This window comes from Channa argus, chromosome 14 (genome assembly GCF_033026475.1).
Source record: "Channa argus isolate prfri chromosome 14, Channa argus male v1.0, whole genome shotgun sequence".
Lineage (NCBI taxonomy): Eukaryota > Metazoa > Chordata > Actinopteri > Anabantiformes > Channidae > Channa > Channa argus.
In genome coordinates, this window is record NC_090210.1 from 22,345,048 (window position 1) to 22,372,417 (window position 27,370).

Consider the following 27,370-nt stretch of genomic DNA (forward strand, 5'->3'; position numbering starts at 1 on the left):
AGCAAAACAAAACACACCCCTCTTTCTCCCTCGCCGTCAGTGTTATTCTCTCCAACGGAAACAGAAATGTGAGTGAATGTAACCAATCTTACAGTCATTGTGCAGACACTTTTTTTTTCCACCACTGATTCAGTAACAAAGACAGGAGAAAAAAAAAATAAGTAGCGTATTTAGAGGCTGAAAACACTAATACCAACAAGCCTGATAGACTATGGCAATGCCAGTGGCTGTGTGAGGCTGGGACAGCTACGTGACTATGGCTGCCATTCCCTTAACACATCTCCAGGGATATGTAGGCAGCTGACATTACTGTTGTTCGGTGGACAAATCGCCAGGTGCTGGAGGTCCGAGTGACACGAGAAGAAGTCCCGGTATCCATTTTGTGATTTAGAACTTCATATAATTCATAAACACATTCAAAATATTAAAATCAGTTTCATATGTTGTTCAGCTCCACATTGGAAAATGATTCAAAACACTCATAACCAAGGGAAAGATCATCCACAAAAACACACAAACCCACATTGACAGTTGAGCCAAGAGGAAACGCCCAAGAACTCCCCAGGAAATGAGGGAAAGGAACACACACACACACACACAACCCCCAAGTGCCTGCAGGTGATGTGTGCAGATAGAGGCAACAGGTGTTTACAGCAACAACATGCTGAGTCAGGAAATAAACTCATCTCATGTACAGGTACATTAAACCTGTGGGTCACTAGGCCTGTAAACAAATATTCAATTCAAATTCAATTAAACCACTGAATAGCTTGGATTTCATTTGTGGTCAGTAGACCGCAAAATATTATGAACCTCAAGGTAAAGTCAGATGCAAGTTACAGCGTCACCATTACAGCGTGTCTCCAAAATGTTTCCCATTTCAGGGAGAAGAAAATTGGGTCATGGTTATCACAGTACAGTGCCTGTTCTATAACATACCCCATTAATCAAGCAGTTTACTTTTTAAGGTGTAGGGATGTCATTTTAAAAAGCCATGGTTACTCTCATGTGAACAAATGTACTGACATCACATTGTAATATTTTATCCTTTCATGTACATAAAAAACTTGTTTTTTGAGAAAGAATTCGGAAAACGTTTGGTCCAGTTTGACAGCACTGCAACATTTAGTTTCATTGCTGTCAGATTGGTGCTTTTCTACCTTCACTGTGCATAAAAAATGGTTTTGACTCCCGAGCAGAGCACATTCCAGATTTCTAACATTGCTCCTGGACAAAATCATTTTGGTCAACTGTCTCCTTTTGCCTAGTTGATGATTAGCAGCACCAACTCCAACAGTAGAAGAAAGAGGAAGAAATGGTGACGCTAACACCATCTACCATCTGAGTGATGGACAAAGTACACGACTAGACAGGAGCACACTGCTTAGCCAAGGTGACTTAACGCTCTCCGACTGCTGTAAACTTTGAGCGGACCGTGCAACGTTTTTCCTCATGGCACATGCATTACATACCAATTATATATGCTGAATTTCAACACGCAGTTGAGATGATTTATGGCCATCCAGTGCACTTGTGGAAAAACCGAGCTAACCGAGCTGGCTTCAGCTCCTGTACAACCCTTACATGCACAATAAAGAAGTGTGGGTGGAAAGTCCCCCCAAACACATGAAACGAGCGAGGAAATTAACTTGTCTGCAACTAGCGGCTTCATTAGTGCAGTCAATTCGTTAAAGAGCCGACCTGAAATGAGTCCGTAAAGAAATAGTAAAGTAGCATGATCAACGCTGCTGAGGCTACTACATTGGTGTATTTCTTTATCATCACCTACTGTTAAAGTAGTAGTTACCCACATTTGTCCTGTAGCCATGCTATTGTTGCTGTTTGCAGTATTCTTCAAACTACTACCGCTGCTTTTATTACTTAAACCAGCGTTGGAAGAAGTACGGTGATGCTAAAGTATATTTGTGTTAGAATTAAAATACGCATAGCATGAAAAGTAAAAGTACTATGCATTTGAAATGGCACAATTAATAATGCATTAACATCACTTTTTATTCAAACTTCTTTAGGAAATACTGGCCATCTTAAAGTGTGAGGTAGTAAAATAGCTTATCTTAATGATACCACATCATTAGCCTGAATCTGTAAACAAAAACTGTCAAAAAAATAAAAAAGTAGTGTAGTAACTGGTACACTTGAAAATATTTTCTTTCAAGCACTAACTAATGCTGTGACCCTCACTCCCAGTAATTACATCAACAATACTGCTGCAAATATTTTATGCTGCTTTTTACACCTGCAACTACCTACTACTGTGAACCATTCTAACTGTATCTACGTGTGGAGCAGCTATACACAATAAACAGTAGTACAAACATTACCAGAAAATGAATAGCTCAGGTTTTTTGAAGTTCATCCTCTTACAATAGTAATGTCCTAATAAGTACTTGGCAGACTCTTACTCGCTACCATCTTTGATAAACACGCTCCATCAATCTTCACTCTGAACGTGATTAAACTTTAAGTGGTCGGGGCCAAAGAGCAAAGCCCCGTCAGGTGCTAAAACACCTTCCAATGTTCTGTTGAAACACACGAAACTTTAACAGTGCCTCCAAGCTAAGCGCCATCTATTAAAGGCTGTTTATTACAAATTTCACTCTTTACGTTCCCCTTTAGTTTCAGCTTACTTTGAAGTGCACACTTGCAGAAAAGGGCTCCCACGGCTTGCAGGGTAACGACATTCTGGGTGAATGCAAGTAGCTTGTAAAAAGGAGATTCACACACAAATAAGAAAATCAGGGGTGTTTAAGACCATCTTTGGCTTTAATATATATATATATATGCACACACCAAAGTCGAGTCACACCTGCAACATCAGGTTTCAGGTAATAAATGATGAGTGATTCCCATTTTTCCCACAACCGCAGGCACAGTGAATATCCCACAAATCACGCTGAGCATCACAAATGACTGACAAAACCTTACATTTGTCGTAGATGTGTAGAGCAAACGGTACGCAGATTTATCGATGTACACACAATTCACATTTTGATCATCTCACCAACAGAAAAAGTCTAAACTCACTTTAAAGGTGTTACCGGCTGTTTGATTGTGCATTTCCAATCGGTTAATGTGCAAATGCAACACGACCTTAAGCTGTATTTGTTTGGAGGCTTATAACCAGACTCACATAATTTCAATGGCCATGTGATTACAGAGCTGCCTGTGTGAGGACAAAAACACAGTGCACTGACAGTAAAACATCTAAATTTGGGCCTAAGCAAGTGTCCTTAAAAAAAACATAAAAAAGAAAGAAAGAAAAAGAAAATAACTACAGCAATATACAATGTGATCTCTGAAGAAGCTCTGCAACTAAACTCTATTAAACTGTAAAGTTTAATAACCCTGCCAACATCATTTAGGATTCGTGCTGCTGTACTTTAGCAGCTCAAAGGCCGCAAAAAGTTCTACTTTAGAAAATAACGGACTGGGAAAAGCTCTGCATGCTCAGCTGCAACGCATGAACAATCACACCGGTACAAATACCTAAGCAGGACTCACTGTTTGACCTCTACGGCCACAGAACCAGGGTCAGCAAACACATCCTGAGCTACGGTCTGAAGTAACATATGGTGTACAACTACTACTACTACTACTACTACTACTACTACTACTACTACAACTACAACTACATATCTAGTCAGGTTAGTAATAGTTCAAATGTGGCGTGTAAAACGTTTAAAACAATCAAAGAGTTCAAACGTGCCCGACCACCGAGCAAACCGAGATAAGTGTGTCAACAATTAAGTTAATTAGACCCAGAAATTCAGCTTGCGCGCGCGCCAACACACCCCTGACGGCCACCAGCCAACGCGAAACACGCAGATACTCACCGAGCATGATGCAGCGACAGGCAGCAGGACCAAGCTCAGAGCCACAATCACAACTCAGACGACCCTCCGCATCCTCCTCTGTGTGGAAACACTGGCCGCTTCACCCCACATTGCCAGCGCACTCACGCACCGCGTCAATTAGCGCGCGCGCACAAAGACAAGCAGCTTATTAGTTTCAAACGGAGCAGGTCGACCTCCACCCCGCAGTCAAAGGGCTGCTGGTGTCTGCCGATGGTAACGCACGCGCAATTACTTCACACTTACTTCCTGTTTATGGTCTGAGAAGGAACCTCAGGTCACTCTGTGTGTGTCTTTACCCTATATACAAACAACGACCCCCCCCCCCCCCCCCCCCCCCACATTTCCCCTGAGTTGGTACAGTCCAACCTGCCCGAGCACCTGCCCGGCAGGAAAACAAACACGTTGGTTTGTCGACCAACTTCACGGTGAGTTTATAGAGGGAGGGGCAGCACACACCTAATCAACTCTCCCATAACGTCAAACCAAGTGTTCAGTTTCAAATGTACCCACCCCCACCTACACACATCCTCACAACAAAAGTAACACAAGTACACAAACACTTCCCTGAAGAGTTTTCCATTGCCTCCCCAGACTCACCCCCACGATGCTGCTATGGTGACAGCTGCCAACAACGCAGGATAAATTGAATATTGTTAGAGATTTCTCTGAAGCATGCAAATATTACAATACAATATAATAATACAAACAGTATACACACTTACCCCCCCCCCCCCCTTTTTACATACAGACTACCCTGCACTCTAACCACTTACTAGAAAACCTGTTTCCCACAGACTGTGTACAGATGTGTTTGCATTCAGTTTGCCTGCAAAGAAATTGGCCCTGTACAGAAAATACTCACCTACACTTGCTTTGCTTTGTTCTTGACAACATGCAACCGTTAGATCGGTTTTCTTCCCCTTTATTTTGAAACCTGCTCTTATTTTGACACTTCCTGGTTTTGGAGGAAGCTGGCCACCTATGTGTCCAGCCCTCATTGGATAATTAAATTTGAATGTGCCTTCTTACAAAGTAAATGCAGGTCCCCTGTTTACATAACCTGTAAATAAACCTGACGAAGGCCCTGTGCAGAAATGCAAACGACAATCATTCCATTAATGCATGAACACAGTTGTTAGCATTTCCTGCAAAATTTGCGCACAAATCACCACACGATCAAACGCAATGTCGCCGTTTGCCGTTTTCCTCGAGTTTCACCAAATGACCTGAATTGTGCAAACACAGAAGCTCACAACGAAGAGACTTTGTGAGGATTAGTTCGTTCTCTGTGACCTAATGTACAAATCCTCCAGCCAAATGTTTGCACACAAAGCAAGTATATGATGAATCCGGTTTCTGGATTTCCTCCCTTTGAGCACCTTTGTTGAGCGGTGAAGTGGCAACTGCACAGCTCAGAAAGTAAAAGCTCTTTATCACCTCAGGACAAAGTCAAACTTCTAGTTAAATTCTGCCTTCAAACTGAACTAATTACGTTTTTACTTGGAGAGAAAAGACACAATAAACTTAACATTTAAGTGCTGTTGAGTCATAAGTCACATGTCCTTGCTTCCGTTTCTGAAAAATTGCATTTTCATTCATGTTTAGGGATCAACAAACAGCAGAAGTCAAAAACCAGCTAAATGTAACTTCGGTGAGCTCAGATAAAACCTCAGCTCTGAAGTACTACATCACTGGGTTATTCTCTTTAACAAGTCCATCTGCACAGTTAGCTCAAATAAATCATCTCCTACAGTTTGACACACATATACGAGTTTTCAATTTTGTCATATCAGAAAAAAATCTTTGCAGATTTCTTTGAATTCTTTTCAACCAAGGGGATGTTGTTGTGCCACTGGCTGTAATGACAATCACTTGTAACACAGCCAAAAATTCCCACACTCCGAGAAAAAGAAGAAAATAAAAAACTCAATTCCAAGTGCAATTCCTCTAAAAGTGGATATCATCATGTCTAATTATCCAAGCATCACGCGCCGTGTTCAAAACACATCTAGACCCCACTGCAGCGATGTCTTGTTGAAACTGTACACCGAAGACAACCTTCAGAAACCAAATCCTCCAGATTTATTTGAAGCAAAAACACATAGTGAGAGTTCTGCAGCCCTCGAGAGGCCATTTTCTCACGACGTCCAGCTTCAGCAAACTGACCCACAGGTCAGTGGAAAGTCCCCGGTCTAGTTGGCTGTCATGTGATGAGAGGTGACTGACTCGCTGGGGAGAATTTGGGCCACGGGCTCAGATTTTACAGCAGATCACTCAGGCTGAGCGACAGGTGTCAGATTCTGACACAGTTTAGATTAATTTCCTCTGGAAATCGGAAAAATTTTTATGGATGTTTATATTAACGTGCCACAGTATAATTGGTTCATCACTGAAGATCAGCTAAAAATAGGGCTGCACCAATGTTGAAACAAACGCACCGTTTCCATTTACGGAAGATGAGACTGTCCTGTAAAACATGACTCTGTAGGTCGTTTGCACCAGCGACACAGGTATGTTTTACCAATTGGCGACATCTAGCACCTGTAGGTAACTTAGGAACGTCAAACCTTCAGGAGTTTGTCAGGAAAAGGTTGACGTGGTTGGATGGGTCACAAAACACTAGAGTTTCCCACAGGAAACAGTTGCTATTGCTGTAGTTACCTCTAGTCACATGGAGCAAAAATGTGACATTAAGGAAGCAGTGATTTTTTTTAAGGCTAATCACAACTTTTTACTGAGCATCACCATCTTGACTTTGTGCTTACACACAACCCTGCGTGGGTTTCGACACACAACGCTTTTCCCGTGGTTGTTGTAGCAAGCAGTCGCGTGATGCACATCATGTGACACGTTTTAAGGCAAATTGTACAAACCTTAACCATCTTTATTCAGTGTCCACATAGCCCTGAAGTTTCTGTGCCCAACCCCAACCAAGTTGAAATCCTGCAAATCTGAGTCTTCGTGGATCGTATGAGAGGGACAAACGACCTTCGGGTGTTAAGCTTGAAGCACTTGTTGAGGAAGAAATCAGTGGCTGCATAGCTTCCAGTGCTTGCTCCGGGCTGAACCACCAACTGTTGCCGTGTTGACGGACATAAAAAGTCAAACTGCTGAATCACTGTGGCTGTGCTGCCAGGATTCGGGACAAGCAATGCTCGAATAAACGTATTTCAAACATACTCAGCAATATAGAGTTAAAGCAGATGAACTCCTGATTTGAGTTTACAGTCAAATTTGGCAGTGAGAGTAAATGTGTGATGGTATTTGTGTGTGGCTGGAACATCTGCCCCCTCTGAGCAGGTGTTTGCAGCAGCTGCACAACGCACAAGTCACTGTTATCTCTTAGATAAGATATATTGTTTTATATGAAACCAGTCAAACTGGTGGCTGCTGTTGTTCACACTGGGGTAACCTGTTTTTTTATGCTTATCCAATACCTTAACTGGTTATTTGAAGACGTTACGCCTTTTTGGTAACAACAAAACCTGGCTGCACATGTGCAACAGTCTAATCTAATGTTTGCAGAGCTGTTGGTTCTTTTTTATTAGTTGCATATGAATCCAGATTTTGTGCTCTAGCAGAATGATCCAAAATAAACCGCAGTGTGTGCTCACAATGACGAAGGAGCATGTCAATAAGTGCACGAGTGCGTGTCGATGGGAAGTATCATGAACGCATTTTAACAAGCACAAACTGTAACGTACTGAGCATGAATTCCCAAAGTGAGAACAGGAAAACTTTTAATACTCAACAAGGACAGAACGTGTAAAAAGCAAAGTCTACGATGGCAAATATTTCAAGTTAAATTCTCGTCGTTTATACAACACAAACACAAAGGTGAAGACCGGAGAGTGTTTTGAATGAAACGTGACAGTTTGTGTGCGTGTGTGTGTGTGTGTGTGTGTGTGTGTGACCAGAAGATCTGTATCCTGCAGCCAGTAAAAAAATTTGCCTAGAGAGAGGTTCCCAAAATAGAAGTGAACAAGCTTTGATGCACGTGATACTTCTGGGCTCTCACTGACACACACACACACACACACACACACACACTCACATGTAAAGCTGGCACCTGTGCTTCAGGTTCTGGCTGTCAGTCAGACAATATTTACCTTGAGGGCTGAGTCAGTACCAGTTACACTTCTGGCAAACACATAAATCACACAAACAAACCTGTTCTTTTACAACAGTACCTTCATCTCATGTTTACCTAGATGATGCTTGTCCCCGACTGAACCTGACCTTTGACCTCCGTGTGAAGTGAAAACACTAAATGTCTCCTTACGGGATCTAAAATGTTATTTGTGGTTAAACACAAATGCTTTTCTGTGTTCTCCCTTATGAACAGGCACAGAAAATCTTTCAGACTGTGTTTGATGATGACAATCGCCTGCTTTTCAATTGCAATCAACATGCAGCCGACCGTGCAGCTACTTGCCACAATGTCTTTGAACATGCCCAAATTGATGTAAAACCACAGACCTTCTGAGAAAAAAAAGCTGTCGACCGAGCATTTCTACTATGAAAGCATGGCATGAAAAAAAGAAGAGAAGAGGAACAAAAACAGTGAACTAGAGTAGTGCTGACAGGGCAAAAGAGCTCCAGGTCGTCTATTATGGAGTCTAAACAGAGACCTCCTCAGTCACACTCAGTCCGCACTTAATGGGCTGTAAAAACACGGTTCTGTAGAACAACTGAAAGACTTAAGGGAAGCTGTTGTCGTGGCAATGAGTGAGTTGGGATGAATGAAAGAGCAGCTGAAGACAAACATGTTATAGCCAGGCTGGGAGTCTGTGGGCTTCACTGATGAATTTCATTTTTAACATAGTTAAAGACTGAATATTGAGCAGATCACGTAATAAATCGGCCCCGAATTGATCCATGAAAAAACCACACGTGAGTCGCTTAAAGATCCAAAAAGATCCGGTTTGTGGCGAATTTGACACATACAGTAATGAGAATGCAGCCTAATTTACATCTATGCAACAGGAAGTCAATTCACAGCATAGAACATATAACACTTTACTCCGCAGGCATCCATTAAGTACTGCGTGTACAGACAGTTAATGTCCATGTATGTCCAAAGACGGGTTGGCACTAGAGAGGCTGCTAAAAAAAAAAAAAGAAAGAAAGAAAATTTAAACGCAATTTAAAACACAAAAGCAGAAGGTGTTTTTACTGCTACTTGGCATAATGAAACTTTAACTTGGAGATTACGTCACAAACTGTGCCAATGAAAACATTGGGCACTAAGACGCTGATTGAGAATTCAACTATAAAAAGTTGGAAAATGTTTCCAAAATGTCTGCTACGCAGAATTATGATGCAGTGTTTTTATTCATAACTGTGCATCGCGCTGTGAAGTAGTCGTTCGCTTTTGTTTGTTTGTCTGTTTGTTCTATTGCGGACTCCACAGCGAGGTTAGAGGTCAGAAACCGTTTGCAGCTCATTTGATGGTTTGGTACGGCCAGTATTGGCAGAAAAGTGGGCAAACATCCATCTTGTCCAGTTAAAAGCCAACCTCTCTCTTCTCTCCCAACCTCCCCCGTGCTGCCCTCACTCCTTTTTCTTTAGTCCAAATGATGACAAATTATCTGCAAACCCATCAGCAGCCGTGTACAATGAAGAAAGAACACACTTGAAAGCTCTTTCAGTGAAACAAAGATTAAAGATATAACTCAATATGAGCTGGCATGCGAGAAACCGCGCACCCTATCGCAGTAAAGATCCGAATAGATCACTGCAGTCGATAGCTTACAAAGTGCTGCGATATCAGGGGAGCCCAGCGCTTTTCACACGCCTTCAGACTAAAGCTGCTTTAGTGAAAATGAAAATGGGACTTTAATGCCCTGTAAGGCTATTGGTTTTAAGTGTGTGTGTGTGTGTGTGTGTGTGTTTGAACCTTATTAAACCCTGCACAAAGCTACTTAGAAGGAACCCACAGGAGTGACTGCACAGGCTTGAAAAGGAAGCGAACTGCCTCAAACACAAACGTATGAACGGATGCCACAGCAAACACCCATGTTGGAAAATGGGGACATTTGGCAGCTGTAGTAAACATTGCAGTCACCAGAGTGACTTCTGATTTAAATCGGGTTTTAAAACTTTAGTAGGGGGAGGGTCAGGGTGTGTGGATGGGTGACAAAACACCGGACTATGAATTTAGACACAATTTATGTCCTAAACATTAGAGCCACAACACAGCAAACAGAAGAACTAGAGATGATGACAAACTGCTGTGTTGACCCTTAGATTGGGCTGATAAATGACCTTTGAACACACTGGAAATAAAGCATTAGGTCACAATTTGTTCCAGCATTGTTAATACTGTGCTCTCTGTGTCTTTGCATGATACATAAACCAATGAGCAAACAAGCCATTTTAGGTATTTATGTAAAAAGGAGTTTTTTTAATGGTTTCCGTAACACAAACATCCTTACAGTTTTTTTTTTTCAATGCAGAAAACATTAAGCTCCATCACCTCAGAAGCGTTTTCATAACCACCTCTCAGATGGGAGCAGGTGTGGTAAGAGGATAATAAAACAGAACCTACGCAGCAAGCACAAACCAACAGAACCAACAGCTTTCTACTGAAGGGACAGGATGTGTTTGGTTGGGACGTCAGTGACTTAGAAGAGCTTGACATAATTGGACAGAGGGGTTGAAAAAGAAGCACTTACTGCCAGAAAAATAAGGAAAAAAGATCAACCAAACAACCACATGAACACTGAGAAGAATAAATCAAGACATGAGAAATGAATTATTTCTGAAATTCTACAATTCCCAACATTCATTATCAGCACCAGAAACGAACTAAACACCAACAGGTGCATGAATGTACCTACAGTATCAATCCGGATCCGGCACCAACAGCCAAAAGAAAAGGGCGTCTTTGTTAATTCGATTACATCCGCCAGCTGCAACCTGGAGCAAAGGAGGAGGAGGAGGAGGAGGAAGGGGAATTGTTGAGCTGACTGTGATCTCCCGTGGAAACGGAGAAGCTTAGGAACTGTGCTGACCAGGAAATGTCCAGCACCGCACAGAGAGGGGCAGAGCAGAGGACAGCAACAACATCCCCCCCAGTTCTATTGTTTGGCTGTGAAGGTGTCAACCACAACCCAAAGATCTACAATATATGAATGGATGGAGGAGAGTATCTCCCGAAGGAGACGTGTAGAAAACCTACCCAGAGCTGATATGTATCTGTTTATTATTCAAAAATGAAGATTCAAAAAGTGAGCAGACAAAACAGTTTACACACTGATACTGATATTGTACCATCACTTAGTGGAGATGCTCAGGGCAGCACAAACATTTCTCTCCATATGAAGACATGCAGCCAATTAGGACCAACGTTAGCATAAGTAAATGACCTGTTTGCTTTTTAACTATTTAAATGATGTTTTCATCCAACGTGAAATCTAAAGAAATTACATTTTACAAAAATGCAATTTTTGTAATTTCATCAAAATAAAAATACATTTTTTTCAACTTGACTATTTTGAGTGTCTGACCAGTCTGACCACCCCAATAAAATAAACATGGGTCTGCCCCTGTACAGCGGGACCGTGAGGCTCTAAAAGACAATACAAACACAAATAAATTGACCCTGTTTCCTCCTATTTACTTAAGACAGCATAATTACCTTTAATAAGGGGGAAACAATGAGGAGAGCAGAAAGAAGAATCCGGCACACAGCTCTCACCGTCAATCGCCGTTAAGTGAAAGTATGTCTCCCCTTACAGGAGCCCTGAGGTAACAGGCAGTACTAGCTGATCAGTACACACAGAAGATTTTTTTTTTTTTTGGCTTTTTCTTGTCTCAACATTGAACAGTCCAAATACATAATAATATATTAAAAATACTATTTTATATATTATATAGGATACTTCAATACATGCATCTTTGCTCAACATCAATGCAGTACACAAGGAAATATCGGCGTTAAGTTCAAGTTTAAAGCTGGTGACACTGGCACTAAATGGACATGGTAGCAAACGTAAATACGACTCCGACGTGAAATAAGACCTATTTTTAAGGCAGCTACCGTCCCTTTATGCAGCCCTTTAACAATAAACAGGGCCGTCAGCTCAATGACCAGCAGCAGACAACTAGTCATTTATACGTGGAAGCAGCGCTTTGCGTTCAGCGGATAAGAAATGGGGATAAATAAAGCTTCAGTAAGTACAGGTTAAAGTGCACTGAAACCACGTGGTGTTAGCACTATTTTGCTTTTGGAAAACCAAAGTTCTCAAAATCTCTTTGTGGTGGCTGTAATCTTAATTCCAGCAGAATATTAACAACACACACACCCACACACACAGTAAATAATCCAGCGGCTGTGTAAAACCATCACACTGTATTAGCTTCTTACTCTCACATCCCAGATATGCCAGGCTTGACCTCAGTGGTCATGGGAAATAAAGTACTCGAAGCCAGAAATCACCGCTCACTGCCAAGTGGCATTCTGGGTAGTAACATGAGCCACGAGGATTCAGTCACTTTAAGCCATTGAAGGAGACATTTGTATCGTGTTTTCCTGTTTTCTGATGAGTTGGTTTATTGCCCCTGAACATTACCCTCCATATGATGCTCCATTTATCACAATTAGAGGTGGAAAATCTGCCACATAGATTGAAGTCAGTATTATGTTTTGGGTTTGATGAATGAGCTGCTGGTTCCGCTTGAGAGGACGCGGTGGACACCACACGACTGCACTGTCTCTGCACTGTTGTGGAAGTCCGTCCCTCGGCATTTGTCCTTTCTCTCATCCTGCTGAATAATAACAAAGATGCTTGTGTAATTTTGATACATACCTTTATTTTATTTTATTTTTTTTTTTTACACTCGGTGCAGTCGTGGCACTGCTGAAGCCATTTTTTTCACAGCTCTGCCTTGAACTGTGACCTGCCTGTGTTTCAGAGCTGCTCACAAGCCTGTCATTGCCAAACCGTCACTTGCCATTTTATCCCGGTCGACACGCGGAGCCTGGGAACGACAACCACAGCACCTCTCAGCCCTCCAGGACCTAATCAGTAGTGACGACTTCCCCTTTAAAATAGTCGTGGCCCTGTCTTTGCCTGGCATAATAAGAGCAGCAGAGGTATTTCCATGTGCTGCCAGGAGTCAGCTGCAGTGCTGTTGGCAAGGTGCTCGCGTTCCCCCGGGTGCTCCACCCAGCGGCCCCGAGCACTCCGACCGAGAGGAAATACCAGCGTGTGCTGCTAAAACAATGCGGTTTTAATCTGAGAGCAGTGCGGACCTTTAAAACTACAACTCAGTCCTCTCGCTCAGGCTGTTTTTTTCTCTGCTTTGCTCAGGAAAACACTGTCACTCCTGAGGTTTACTGTCTCTTTCCCTCTCTCACTTTTGATCTTCTGTTCTTGATTATCTCCTCGTTTCTCTTCTTTCTCATCTCCCTCCCTGTCACTTCGGTGCTTTTGATAGTCTTCCGTGACTGTCGCTGCCGGGCTCCCACACAGTGCGAGCGATGAAGTGTGGGAACACAGAAACTCTGATGCCTCGATATTTGCCCTCTGGGCCTTGACCCAAATCAAACACACATTATTAATACACATAGGTTAAAACCAGATGTTTACACATACTGTTAAAAAAGACAAATAACCTTTTATTTCTATCTGCTAAATGCCATAATACTGAGAGAGAGGATTTTGTATTACTTTATTCAGGAAGAGAATTGTTGACCTCCACAAGTCTAGTTCAACCTTGGGAACAATTTCCCAAGGTGCCACATTCATCTGTTCAAACTATTAGACGCAGGTATAAACACCATGGGAATGTCCAGCCATCATACCGCTTCAGGAAGGAGATGGGCTCTGCCTCCCAGAGATGAACGTGCTTTGGTGCAAAATGTGTGCATCAACCCCGGAACGAAGGCAAAGCAACTTGTGAAGATGCTGCGTGATGCTGCTAAGAGAGCGTCATTATCCGCGGCGAACGAGTTCTGTACCGAAACGGGCAGCAAGAAGCCATTATTCCAAAAGCCAGATTACTGTTTGCAAATGCAGGAGGGACTGGTGCACTTCATTGGCATCATGAGGAAAGAACATTATCCAGACATCTTGAAGCAACATCTCAAGACATCACATGGAGTGGGAGCATCACAAAGCCCTGATCTGAATCCTGTAGAACATTTGCGGGCAGAGCTGAAAAGGCGCGTGCGAGCAGGACGGCCCACAAACCTGAGCCAGTTACACCAGTTCTGCCGAGAGTACTGGGCAAAGATTTTAGCAAACTATTGTGAGAAGCTTGTAAAAAGGATTTGACTCATGTCAGACAGTTCAAGGGCAACGCTACCAAACACTACAGAAGTGTATGTAAACATCTGGTTTCAACTGTATATTATATGTAATACTAATATTAGACGGGGGAAGAAACAGTCGCATCAAACTCTGAATGTGGATCATTAGATTTGTGCTGAATAACCGGGCTACTGACATGTCACATCGGCCCTTCTGAGACTTGAGAGCCTTCTGTAAGGTGGAATCTGAGCTTTGCTTTTAAAAGCAGAGTTTTATTTTCCATTTTTCACCACAGGCTGATGAGCGAGGGTGGTGGCTGAGCTCTCCATCATTTTACGGCTGAAGGAGACGCTGGGTGGAAGACTTTTCCTCCAAATGTCATCTTCCATAAACAGACGCAGAGAACGCAGCGAAATGTACTGCGACTCCCACATATTTCTGTCAACAACTCAACCCTACACTTGTATGTCCCGCTTAATACTCGGGCCATGAAAGCACAGTACTCTCATTTCTAACAGATCAGGGCACAGTTAAAGCCGTGTGGCAGCACGAATGTGAAATCCAAGACCGGAACTGGGTGTGAAATACTGTCACAGCTTAGGTGAAGAGAAAGTCATGGGGTTGATCCTACAGCCCAGAATGTGTCATTCAAATTGTCACAAACTAGGAAAGAGATTCATTCCGTGTCATTGAAATGTGTGAAATTTGTTGGTGCAGAATAAGAACAATGAGCATAGAAAACTTGCCACTATTTGCCAAGTTTTAGACGGTGTTTCACTCATAAGTGAGAAATTTGACTTTGTTAGATCACTAAAGTTTTGAAGAAAAGTAAAACAAAGTCAAAGAGGACTTTGCTTCATTCACCCATCATCTTATTCTCTTCACATAATTTAAGGTTTTTTTTTTTTATTATTTTATTTGGCAACTGCCAAAGGAAAAATGGGGAAACCTGCAGGAGAACGTTTTGAGCACAGTCTATTTATTGTATTTTGGAAAAAGAAACTCTCTGTTCATTGCATAAATCAAAAGGTCACGAGATTCAACGTGTAGCTTTCTAAAAAAATGAAATGAGACAAATGAAGGCATGTAGATGAGCAAAAAGTCATCACAATCAAACTTTATGTGATGACAGATACAGCAGTGACTCAAGTAGAGCATGAAACAAATGTCTGCTACGACTCCCAAAGTGATCAGTCAGTTAATAAAGAAAATAACATTTGGTCTTAGTGTAACTTGTTATAACCCATTTGCTCATCTGGATCAAATCAAGAAAAACCTTCAAAGAGTTAAACATAGTTTGAATGTTTAAGGAGTTGTGGAATTTTAAGTCGTGCAAAAAACAAAGCTCAGTTTCCCTGTAATTTCCCTAAAACAACAGCAATTCACGTTGGACGTCATCCTGCAGCCATGAACTCCTCACATTGGGCCCTGGCCATGATATTGGGAGCTAAGAAGCCCTAGTTAAACCAACAGGGTTTAAACCCACGTACACACACGCGCACACACACACACACACACACACACACAGCTGGTGGTTAACCGCCTCTGGTGACCCAAATCCTTCCAACTGTACAGATTGACTTTCCATGGCATCTGTGCCCCAGCCACATGTGTGTATCTAACATGGCTAATATGGCTAATCCCCGAGCCCACAGACACACACGTGTACACGCAAACACACACACACACACACTTATCCACACCATGGATGGTCACGGCCACAGTGGTGGGTGGATATCAAACTAAATCTCTGGTTGACCTGCTAACACAGCAGCTGGTTACTGCACTCTCTCATTTGAGGAAATACTCCAAACATTTATTTTATTTTTTAATGGGACAGATTCTGCAGAGCAATAACACGACAGAACCCATCAGTCAGTCAGTCAGTCAGACATGCTGCTGAACTGGGGGACATTTTAAAAAAGGCTGAGACGGTAGTGGGCAGTATAACTACTCAAAGGCAGGATCAGGCCTGATGCCTGATACAAATGATCCATATTGCCAATAATTCTTCGAAGTTGTGTGAATGCACAGTTCGTGCCGCTCTATAACTCGGGCCAAGCTTTGTAAAAAGATTCTCACCCAAGGGTTTTGGCAAGAATGAAAATGTCACTGGCTGATGTGTTTTTAATAGTTCTTGGACGATGATGGACATTTACGGTACAGACAAAGCAGCTAATCCAGGCTGCAGACTGAGAGAAACTAAACAGGAGCAGAAACACTTGATGTTGGTTTTAGTGTCTGTGTGGGGACTGTTCAAAACACAGCTAAAGTGATAAATAATCAAAGTTATAATTAAGAATTCAGGACTGACTTTCCACTTATGACACTGATGTCCATTCTGTGCTCCATTAGAAATAAGAAAACTCTTGTTTTGTGCCTTAAATCAACCAGCATTCCCTCAATTTCCTTCGTATTTGTTTTTCTGTTTCTGTTTCTGTCAGGTATGTTGTTTTCTAAAGTGTAATTTCACTAGTGTCTCCAAAACACCTTAGCTTGAACCTTAATACACTTTACTTTCACGCCAATAGAGCAAACAGGAACTAAACTCCTTCAACGCAAAAACACAATTTGCCTTTTCCGCAACATGTTGCTTCTCCAGCAGCAGACAGACAGACAGACACCCACACTGTCTCCACCTCAGGCTCATTTACATTTAGATGAGACTATTAGGATCCATAAACCAACACGGTCACCAGCATTACCCCCCTCTGCCTCGCTGGATTTCCACAACCTTCTCGGTTTTTCTTTTGGAAGCTAAAAAAAAATAATAAAGTCCAACAGATGATTTGGGGATTTGGTGTGGTGAAAGGAAACGAGTGTGGAAGAGAGGAGGTGTTCTCGTCCTCCTCTCCTATCAAAGCATCAGCTCCATCACAGCTGAAAGAAACACTGACTGAGGCTGAACAAAACTAATAATGTACATTACCACAGACCAAAGACAGAGGTCAAAATAAACTTACTCTGGTTTAAGTAAGAACTTGAATTATGTAAAAGCATCGATGTAAACACACTCTGCCAGCTTCAGTTATCAAGCCAAGTGGATTTCGAGGGAACGCAGACTCCCAGAGATTGATTAGCTCTGTATACACAGCGTTTATTGTTGGAAACATAAGAGGCTCTGAAAGACTGAGAGTAAAAATGATGAAATGAAACCAAAAAAGTGCTGTTACAAACATCGTGTTTATGCCTTCTGATCAATGTGTTTGTTAAAAACTCCAATTTAATCCACCATAGGGAGAGAAAAAACCCAAAAAAACCACCTCCACCTTGTCAGTACAACAAATTCCCAACCCGGCGTCTGTTTATAAGTGAGAGAAAAGTTGACAGAACATAGGTAGTAAAGAGAAAAAGAAGCCTATTTGTACTAAAATACCAATATTCATGTAGCTCTTACCTCTGGCTCTCCTGGTTAATCTGGGTGAGAAATGTACTTCAGTTCAGTTTTGTTGTTGCTGATTTTGCATTGAGTGTGAGACGCGTGTGCACGTACCGTAGCCCACCCATACATGCACTATATGTACTGAAGATACTGCATTGGCCGCTTCAGCCCATTGCTGCAATAACACAAAGCCGCCGCCATAATGGGGAAGTCAGGTCTGACTGTAAACAAGCACAAGTGCATGAGGGAGCTCAGCTCATGTATAGTACGCAGTATAGTTAGGAGTGTGTATCTACACCCACCAGGCAGTACATAAGGACCACCTGTGCAATTTAATGCTTAAGTGATGAATTATGAGGAATTCTACCTTTACTGGGTTTTCATTTCTCAGTTTTTTAAGTTGAAAACACCCCATTTGAAATGAAGTGGCCAAAACTTTAGAACCAGCTCTTCTTAAAATCTAGCCTAGTACAACTCCACCAACCCACTTTGACCTCAATAATAAGCGGTAGTATCACCTTCCTGACAGTTTCAACATTGTAAAAGTAGAAGTCATGACAGGGCAGCTGTATTAGTTTGCATTCAGTTGCACAGGTGGTCGTGTTATGTCTGCATTGTAGTATTGTTTTTTTTTTTATTAAACTGAAGTTGAAATGTAACTTTATACTGTTGCTTTTAAATAACTATAGTGAAGTAGAAGTTTCATATGCTTCCGAAATGTTCAAAGGTTAAACAAGCATAAAATGGAAGAGTAGAAATACCTAATGCAGTACTAAGCCTTAGTTTAGGGTGTAAATGCACATTAATGCTTTCAAACTTACTATTATTTCCCTGCTTCTAGCTGAAACACTCCTTCAGATGACATCAGCTGGAGGAGTTTTTCATCATTAGGAGTTCAGATAAGGTCATCGGGGGGAGCTCTGGAAAAGCAGGTTGACCATGATTACAAACTCCATAGTGTGAGCAATTACATAATCTGAACGGAAGGTTCCTCCAAACGTCGTCATCTGGAGGCATTTTTCCATGAAAGTATAGTTTGATATAGCGAAGTCAATGAGAAGTTTAAGGGCTTCTATGTACATGTACTAACCAAACTAGTACCATAAGTAGCAAGTTCAAAATCAGTGAAGGTCCTTTAAGTAAATGTACTTAGTTCAAAGTTTACACCACTAATAAAATGAATGAAATTTACAATATATTAATAAACAGACACAAAATGAACCCGGAGATGAAGAAAAAGACCCAAAATAGACACAAACTGACCAAACAGAGACACATGACAACTGAAAATACAAACACAAAGTGAATCCAGAGCCAAAAAATAAGCAATGAGAAAGAGAAAACGACAATAAACCATGCAATGCTCTCATCTGTAGCCGTTTTGTGTCTTTCGCTGTGTGGGGCCTAAAGTACCTTCTCTAAACTGTGAAATAAATGTGCAGTCAAATGGTCATTTCCCAACTTTCAGTTGCCAACAAAGTATAGTGGAGGGGTTGGTACCAGTTTGGAGTTCAGCGAAAAAAATTAACACACCAGAGAAAGCGGTAAAGTAACCCTGGAGAAAGCAGTCAACAGGTGGAGCTCTCCTCTCCGGAGGATTCCAAAAGGTAAAAGGCAGCAAATGTTAAACACGTTTCTGCCGAACTTTAACCAACAATTGGTTTCTAGTGCATAACAGAGAAAACAATATTTAGTTAAAAATCCAGGTCTGTCCCTGTTCTGCTGTCATTTCAATGCCACATATGTGTGTGTGGGGGGGGAGGAGGGGGAGGGGGAGGAGAGGGGAGGAAGAGTGGCTCAGATTTCATTACATTCTCTACATGAGTAAAATGCCTGGGAGGCTCCTGTCTGCTTTTCTGCCTGCTCCCTGCTGAGAAAGTGTGTGTGTGTGTGTGTGTGTGTGTGTGTGTGTGTGTGTGTGTGTGTGTGTGTGTGTCTGAACTCACACACACACACACACACACACACACACACACCTTACCCTCCCTCTCTCCCTCTTTCTATCTGTCAAGATTTCAGGTTTCTAAAATGGATTTATCCCACAGGGTCGCTCAGGGCTGCTCCCATAAGCCACTGCTGCTCTGAGGGATGGAGAGCTGTAGAGGAGAATAAAAAAAAAAAGAGAGAAAGGAGGAGAGAAGCTCTGCAACCCAGCGTCTCATATTTACATCATCATCATTTCTTTGTGCCGTTTTCCTATCGTGAAAAGCTGCTGCTACACCAAGGATCTTTTAGCAGCTCGGCTCATGTAACATTCATCCCAATAATCACTAATGAATTCAATTCAGTTGAGAGGGGAGGCGGCGACTGATGCAGCAAAAGATAGCAACACAAACACACACACACACACACGTGGACTCACACACCGTGACTCCCCACCTTAACAACTCGCCTCACAGCAGCTGGTCCATTTCATGCTTAGGCCAAAAAAAAAAAAAATCAGACCGATCGATTTAGGCGAGAAGAAAAGAAAAAGGAAAGACAGACAGAGACAGAGACAGAGACAGAGGGGGGATTTGTGCTGCGTTCACCACAGCAAGTGTTCCAGTCTCTTCTACTACACACTGAGCCATGGCCACAAACTGTCTCCATCTGGGAGGCTCAAGCTTTCTATTAACACACACACACACACACACACATACAAAGTGCAGCGTGAGAAGCCGACGTCGTCGTCATCACTGCCGCGTCACACGGATGAGGCGAGGAAAACCCCAGCGGAGAGATCAGGGATTTCGTTTAAAATCTGAATCACTTCACTCCTTTCACTTCGTCCCCGTCCGCTTCTAGGTGCTGATGTTGTTCGAAGGTTATGCAAAAAGCCTCATATGAAGAGACAGTCTCAACACCAACCTGTTCCTTTGTGACCGTCTGCGAAGGCGTGAATAGCAAATACACTTTAATCCTCCTGTCGGATCAGACTTCTGTCATTTAAAACCCTAAATGGTGCAGGGCTCCTGTCTGTACCCACATTTAAAACAAACTCCGGGCCTTTTCCTATCGTGCCCCTTTCCTTTGGAAAACCCCACCTGCTGACTTAGCAGAGATTGGTACATCCAAACTTAAACCCAACCTTTAATTAGTGCCTTACTTAGAGGCTTTGTACCTGCTACCAGTTCCTAGTGCTGCTTTCGGACAATCGGAAAATAAATCAAGACAGTCTGATCAACTTTACATTGTCATTTTTGCTATTAGAGTTTGACTCGCTTTGTTTTGTTGGTGCCACCGCTAAGGCAAACGATCTCCTTTTAGAAACTAAATGAGCTTTTTCTTACAAATGGCTGAAATCAGTAATTGCTGGTGGTTTGTGGATGGTGGGATGAGGGGACACCCGTTTAATTCATATGGCATGTGGGTTTTCCTGAGGCCGCAGATTTGAATGCAAAGAAACTATATGCGGCACGAGCCCTCTGCAAAACACTTTTTACAACAACACACTCAAACAAATGCATAAAGGGGAAGTTTGTGGCAGTGATATAATAAGGACATCAAGCTGAACATAAGTGGAGTAAAAGTAGACTGAACACTGAGGCCTCAATCGAACATCTTTGGTGTTGCCAGGCAACCACAGAATCGCCAGAAGTAAAGATGGCTAAACATCTGTAAACACTGGCATAAACATTTGTCCTTTATGCAAACATCTGCCTTAATAAAAGGACAGGTGGTGCCTGTTGTGGCTCTGACTGGATGCGAGAGGCTGCTCTCAAATAGGGTAAAACATGAGCACACATGAAAATCACGGAGGGAACCACCAGCTCGTCCAGGATCTGTGGCTGGAAAACAATGAGAGAAAGCCCCCCAGGATGCAGAAACCTGACTCCGTTCTTCATTAGAGTTTACAGCTCACACCACTGGTCTAAACCGGGTCAAATGTTTTAAGAATGTAAGTAGTTTGAAAGGCAACAATGGGCTCATGTTTGAAGTTGGTTCGTGTGATTGCTCCAAGTGAGATTTGTTAAACTCTAAACTCCACAAATATGTTTTAAATAACTTGTTTTAGATGTTCGTGCATGTTCCTGGAATTTCACACTGCAGAGCTACAAGTCCATCAGAAAGCAGCCAACAAAAACTAATTTAGCCAAAGTCAGTATTTGCAAACCTGAAACAAGGAAAAATCTTACTGGGACAGACATAAAGACTAAAAAGGACAATACCTGAGAGATTAGAGCAGAGACTATTGGACACACACTTGAGCCAAGACCCCGAGGCAGTGACAGAATAGGGGCAAGTTTTCTACTTAACAACAGAAATAAAATGTGCTGATAAAATTTGAACATCTAAAATACTAAGTAGAGTTGCCATTATGATAATACAGTGATCAGAAGATTAATTTAATATAATGTTTGTTTATCTGTCTTAAAACAGCAGTTCAGTGCCCATGTTGTAATTAGAACTTCTGGGTTCTACAGTAGATGGATCTGGGACGTGTGTGTGTGTGTGTGTGTGTTAAGAGTTAGTAGCAGCATGCTACTACTAAATTATTGCAATTGCAGCTCAATAGGCAAATACATCCAGGAAAGAAAGATAATCTTTGTTTGTTTGTATTAACTAATGTAGTTCAGGGTCTCAGGGGGTTGGAACTGATCCCAGCTGTCAAATTCCACGCAGCCGGATGTGGAATCAAACCGGGGACGTTTTAACAGTGAGGCAGCAGCACTAACCACTCCGCCACCATGCCGCAAATTCCCCTATTTCTCTTGTTTGTGCCATTTAGGAAGGAATCCCTTGGTTTGAGTGGTTCTTGCATGGGGCCAAATGTGCATTATGTGACACGGTGGTCGCTGTGTTTCTGGTGACTTCAGGGGAATGAGGACCCAGGTGTGTGTTTGTGTGCCAGTGTGTGTAACAGACAAACAGTATGTGTGAAAACAGGATGTTGGAAACAGGCAGAAGGGAACTGAGAGGCCAACCCAGTCAGGACACAGACATCCTGAAGAGATACGACACACACACCCAGGTTCCAACACGAATCCTCATGTGAACACAAACACACACACGATTCTCCATCAAGGTGATGAGCACAGAGAACACACACACACACACGGAGGACAGGAAACCCCGTCACACACTGACCTCAGCCCTCCTAGGAAGCTAAATGCTAGTTGAACAGCTTTAATAATAGGCCTTCAATTCCCATAATCCCACAGGGAGATGGACAATTTTACACTGGACATAGCAGAGCAACAGAGCAGCTGCTTATAAAGCTTTTATTTTGACGTGCTGGGGCAGGATGTCCAAAAAATGCGCCAAATCAGGCTCGAGCTCCAGCGTTTTTAGCGAGTCTAACCTATTGTTGGATCTATTACAAGCTCTTTTCTTCTTCCTCCTCCTCAGATTTCTATTTGTCTGGTTTCACATTTCCTATTGTTGTTCTGCTTGATAATTGCGTTTGGTCTTAAACTGAAAGTTTAATTTCTTTGATTTCTTTGTTCCTGCTTTGCATATGTTAAAATGTTCTGCTGCACGAGAAAATACAAAAATATAAAAGACACAACAAGCTCTTATCCAATAGCTTTCATTTAACTTCAGTTTACATGAGTGTTGTTATGGACCAATTCCCTCGACGTTGAATTCATTTCAGGATACGGAGATGTGTCGAAGTTCAACCTGACATGCAGTCAAAAGGCTCCACTGGTGGATTATTATTGAGGCATTAGCAGCCGATTTACAATTTGTCTGTCTTTATGTTAAACATCTTTCCAGGTGACCAGGTGAGACCCACTCAGGTGACACTGAGCAGGGGCTGTGTGCACATGTTGGGAACCAGCAGGTTACAGGCATTGGTGTGATTTTAGATGGAACTCAAACTAAATGACTTTGAAAGAACCTTTTCTTTTATCCTCCTGACTGTTTCAGTTGTCATAATGTTAAAGACAAACATGCATTTATGAGAGTTCTTGTCTTCCTTGACTCTAGCCCTGACTCTGGAGCGGCTGTAACTCTGTTGGTAAGGCAGTCATCCCCAGAACACAGGGGTCAGGGGCTCGATCTCCGGTCCCGGCTACGGGTCCAAGTGTCCTTCGACACTGAAGCCAAAGTTGCTCCCAGTGGGTCAGGTGAGCACGTTGCATGGCAGCCGCCACCATCAGTGTAAATGGCCACTTATATAGTTTGTGTGAATGGGAATCAATATTGTAAAGCTTTGGATAAACGCTATATAAGTGGGCATTTAAACAACGTTTCTCGGATTTTAAAGAAGACTGAATGTCTGTTGGGCTCTGCTCTGCAGCTGCAATCACATCTCGGTGTTTTTCCCATTTCCTACGCTTCTGTGTTGTGACCTTTTGGTACGCGCTTCCTTTCCCGTACAGGAACAACTATGAATCTGGATCGAACTGCACAGATTTGGGGCATAAATACACTCCATCATCTTTCTGCTCCCAGAAAAAAAAACATTCAAGATGTAGCCATTTAGTGTCTGAGACGCACAGCAAAGAGCGTCATCATCAGCATAACAGCTGTGCCCTCTGGTTGCCCTCTCAGCATATCTGACCCCACCCCCAGCAAGAAAACGGGGGGAACACGGCAAAATAAATCATTGTTCAGCCACATATGCAGCTGGACTCCAGGGACAGTGAAGTGATCTGTAGTACATGTACACAGTAGTAGAAATCTGCTATACAGTACACGTATCCATTACACTTAAGTATTGAAAAGTACAGCTTGTTGTAGCTGAAGCTTAAATAAACACATGTATGCTCAGGCTTCTAAAACCAGCTGGTTAAGTCCCGAGAATCGTGATCTGGTTTATTAAGGCAAAGACAAACATTTAAGCAAAACTACAGCCTTTGCCTAAACCTGTCGTCCAGATCTTTGTCCAACGTGGACACATTTTCAGTTTCACCTGTTGGCCATTCTGAGACCTGAGACATGTTTATGCCACGTATGTGTACAATGGATTTAAAAAATCCACGTTACTTTTCAGCTTTTATTAAGATGATGATGTCTTTATTTGTGTCCTGTTTTTTTCCTGCAACCAATCAACTCTGAAGTCAAAAAGAAACTCGGCTGTCAGCGTGTCCACCATTAGCGAAGCCATATTTGCAGTACCTAAATTAATCCGTATCTTACTGGACTATCAGTACACAAACTACAGTAATATCTGTTTTCATATAGCAGCATTTAAAATCTACGTTTGCAGTGTTCTATTCTGACAGACCGGGTCTACTTACAGTCCAGGAAGCACCGCCATGACACCGCTGTTTACAGAGGGTTTCCTCCTCTGAAGTCTGAGCCTCCTGTCGTGTCAGTGGCGTTTTGACAAATTAAGGTGATGCGTCGCACATCAGCAGATGCAACAAGGCAGAAAGGCAAAGTGCTTAGACAGGAATTGGAATAAAACTAAGACGTCCTCTGCAGCCATAGTTTAACAACCAGGTTCCCTCTCTGTTCCTCATCATCAACAATAATCACACTCTCTCATTTACCCATAGCAGCATTAATTGTTCTTTCCTTTACTGAGGACGACACGTCGGCTGCTCTGTCACAGTAAAAGTCGTAACGAGTCTTGTAATATGACACACGTCCACCAACAACAGTCAGCTTGTTCAAAGATCGACGGGTCGCCACAGCGGAACGGGATCTGCAGGTTGATTGGACTTTTTACGCCGGATGCTCTTCTGACATAAACCTCCCGTTTTATGTTTTTTTTTAATCCGGGCTTGGGACCGAAACCAAGGTGGCCCTTGGTGGCTGGGCGGGGCCACATCTGTTGGGGTGGGACTTGAACCCACAGCCTTCCGCATCCTAACCCAATGCTCTAACACTGAGCAACCGGCCCACTACCGAACCTCTCAGCTCACGGAAAGATAAAAAAAATTATACAATCTGAGCTGACAAACTGCTATTAAGAACATATTGAATTTGGATTTCTGTTATCGGTTATAGTGTGTGATGATTTTCCTGCCTTTGTGTGATTTGTATAATCAACAAACAGGAAAGAAAGCAGCTCTTAAGTGATAAAATGCAGTACCAATGCAGCAAACGCGCCACAGAAACACTTTATTCATCCCTAGAGACACATTAGACTTTCTGACCATGTGGCTCCTGCAAATAAAAAAGGTCAATAAATTAAAGTTAAATGCTGTAAAAGAAATTCCCCGTTTCTCAAATTCCAACCGGTTGCACTGCAGCAGTGTGACACAGCACAACCAGCAGACAGAGCCAGAATGTCTGCTGCATACTGATGACTGCTAGCCATCGCCATCGGCTGAATCCGTCTGTCTAACGCCGCCCGCTACCACATGGGGAAGGGAGCCGAACAGGAAAGGAAATTTACATGCTGGTGGTAAGGTCACCTGCTGGAATCCCCAGTGAGAACGCACCTGAAGGATGAAGCACTTTGCAAGAATGAGTACGGAGGCCGTCAGAGCTCCTGACGGGAACGAAACAATGTCTCCGGGAGCAACGAGAAACACAACTAAAACTTCTTAGCAAATACGCCGACGTGTTCCCACTGTGCCCCTTTGATGGAGGATGCTTTGGGAGCAGACCTGTGTGGACATTCGCTGGCCAGGCTTCCCACAGCGCCTTGCCCCTTGGTGGAGGGTTTCAGCTCAGAGCTGCTAAAAAATGAATCGTAGTATTACTGCACCACTTTATCAAGTTTTAATATGTCTTCATGGCAGAAAGTACCCTTTAGGTTTATACTATGTGGACAGTAAAAAGTGAAAGACACAAGTGGCGCACTTGTTGCCATAATTTCTTACCGGAGCCCCCTCCCCTGCAGTGGGTTGTGAAATGAGCTGGGAAACATGTTGCTGACGACTTAGCACTTTGCTAATTATTGTCCTTTGACTTAATTCATTTGACATGTACATGCGTATAGTTGATGGGGTTGACAGGTGCTTTTCAGTGTCTCCTGGTCTGTGGCCCCTTGCAACACGTTTCCCCTTTTGGTTGTTGTTTTTCCTTTTTTCGAGATGCTTTTTTCAGTCCCTCCAGGATTTAGCAGACATTTTAGCCTGAAATAACTGATTTCAAGAGAGCTTTTCTGAAGAAATTGTGATGCACGTTTCCATGTTTTGATAAGGTTTGAATTGCTAGGTCTAACAGAATTCACTGGGAATTAGTTGCATTAATTGTTGCCGTCCTGATGCCGGTGATCCTGAAAGAGTGAGCTGGCGACTGCTGCTCAACCAGATACGACGAGGAGCCGGCCAGAAGTGAAGACCTTATCACTGGAGGAGGAAGCCTAATCAACAGGAGCCGTAGCTCCTCTGCCAGCTGCTAGCGCTCCGTCACACCAAACAAGATTAGCAACCAGTGCAGCACCGAAGCCAATAGAGATAACAAAGAGTATGACGGAGCTAGAACACAAAGTACGTACGCCTCAGAAGTATGTGGACACTTTAGAGTTGGTGTGACTGTTGAACTTGTCCCTCATCTTTCCCAGCTTCACACCTGATGTTGAACTAGCTACAGGGATTTGCTTCCATTTCCGTTCACCCTAAAGGTGTTGGAGGAGTTTCTGACTCTAGGGCCTGTGCCCACTACTCACACTGGACTAGGAAAAATACTTCTTGTGCTGAAAAGTAAAGACAGCAGGGACACAGAAAGCAGGAAGGTCTCTCTGCATTCGTTGTCACTCTGGACTAATGTTGATCTCAACAGCAACAACCGCATGAAGCGCCCCACTGAAAGATGGATGGGTGAAACCATAGACGGAGGACTCAGTGGGGTTTCTCCCCTCAGCAGGTGGTCCTGTGGAGGGAATGTGATGACGGACGGACCGAGGAACCTCTGGCATGTTACTTATGCAGCGCTGTGCTTACTACTGTAAACCATTGGCACAAATCCTCCGCTGACATCCACCACGAGGAGCAGCTGCTGTTCCCCACACCCCCCCAATGCATGAG

The 27,370-nt window shown here is 42.8% G+C and overlaps 1 protein-coding gene across 3 annotated transcripts in view; it reads right to left on the bottom strand.

Moving 5' to 3' along the window:
• The window catches only part of LOC137098670 (disco-interacting protein 2 homolog C), a 163,861-nt gene that overhangs the window by 78,096 nt on the left and 58,395 nt on the right, over positions 1–27,370 (bottom strand). Inside the window, exon 1 of one of the 3 annotated variants that reach the window (XM_067475160.1) lies at positions 3,855–4,168. The exons of the other annotated variants lie outside the window; for them this stretch is intronic. Within the exon in view, the coding sequence (XP_067331261.1) occupies positions 3,855–3,861 (7 nt within the window). The 5' untranslated portion in view covers positions 3,862–4,168. Of the gene's footprint in view, positions 1–3,854; positions 4,169–27,370 lie in introns of those variants that run through there. 3 annotated transcript variants of the gene reach the window in all.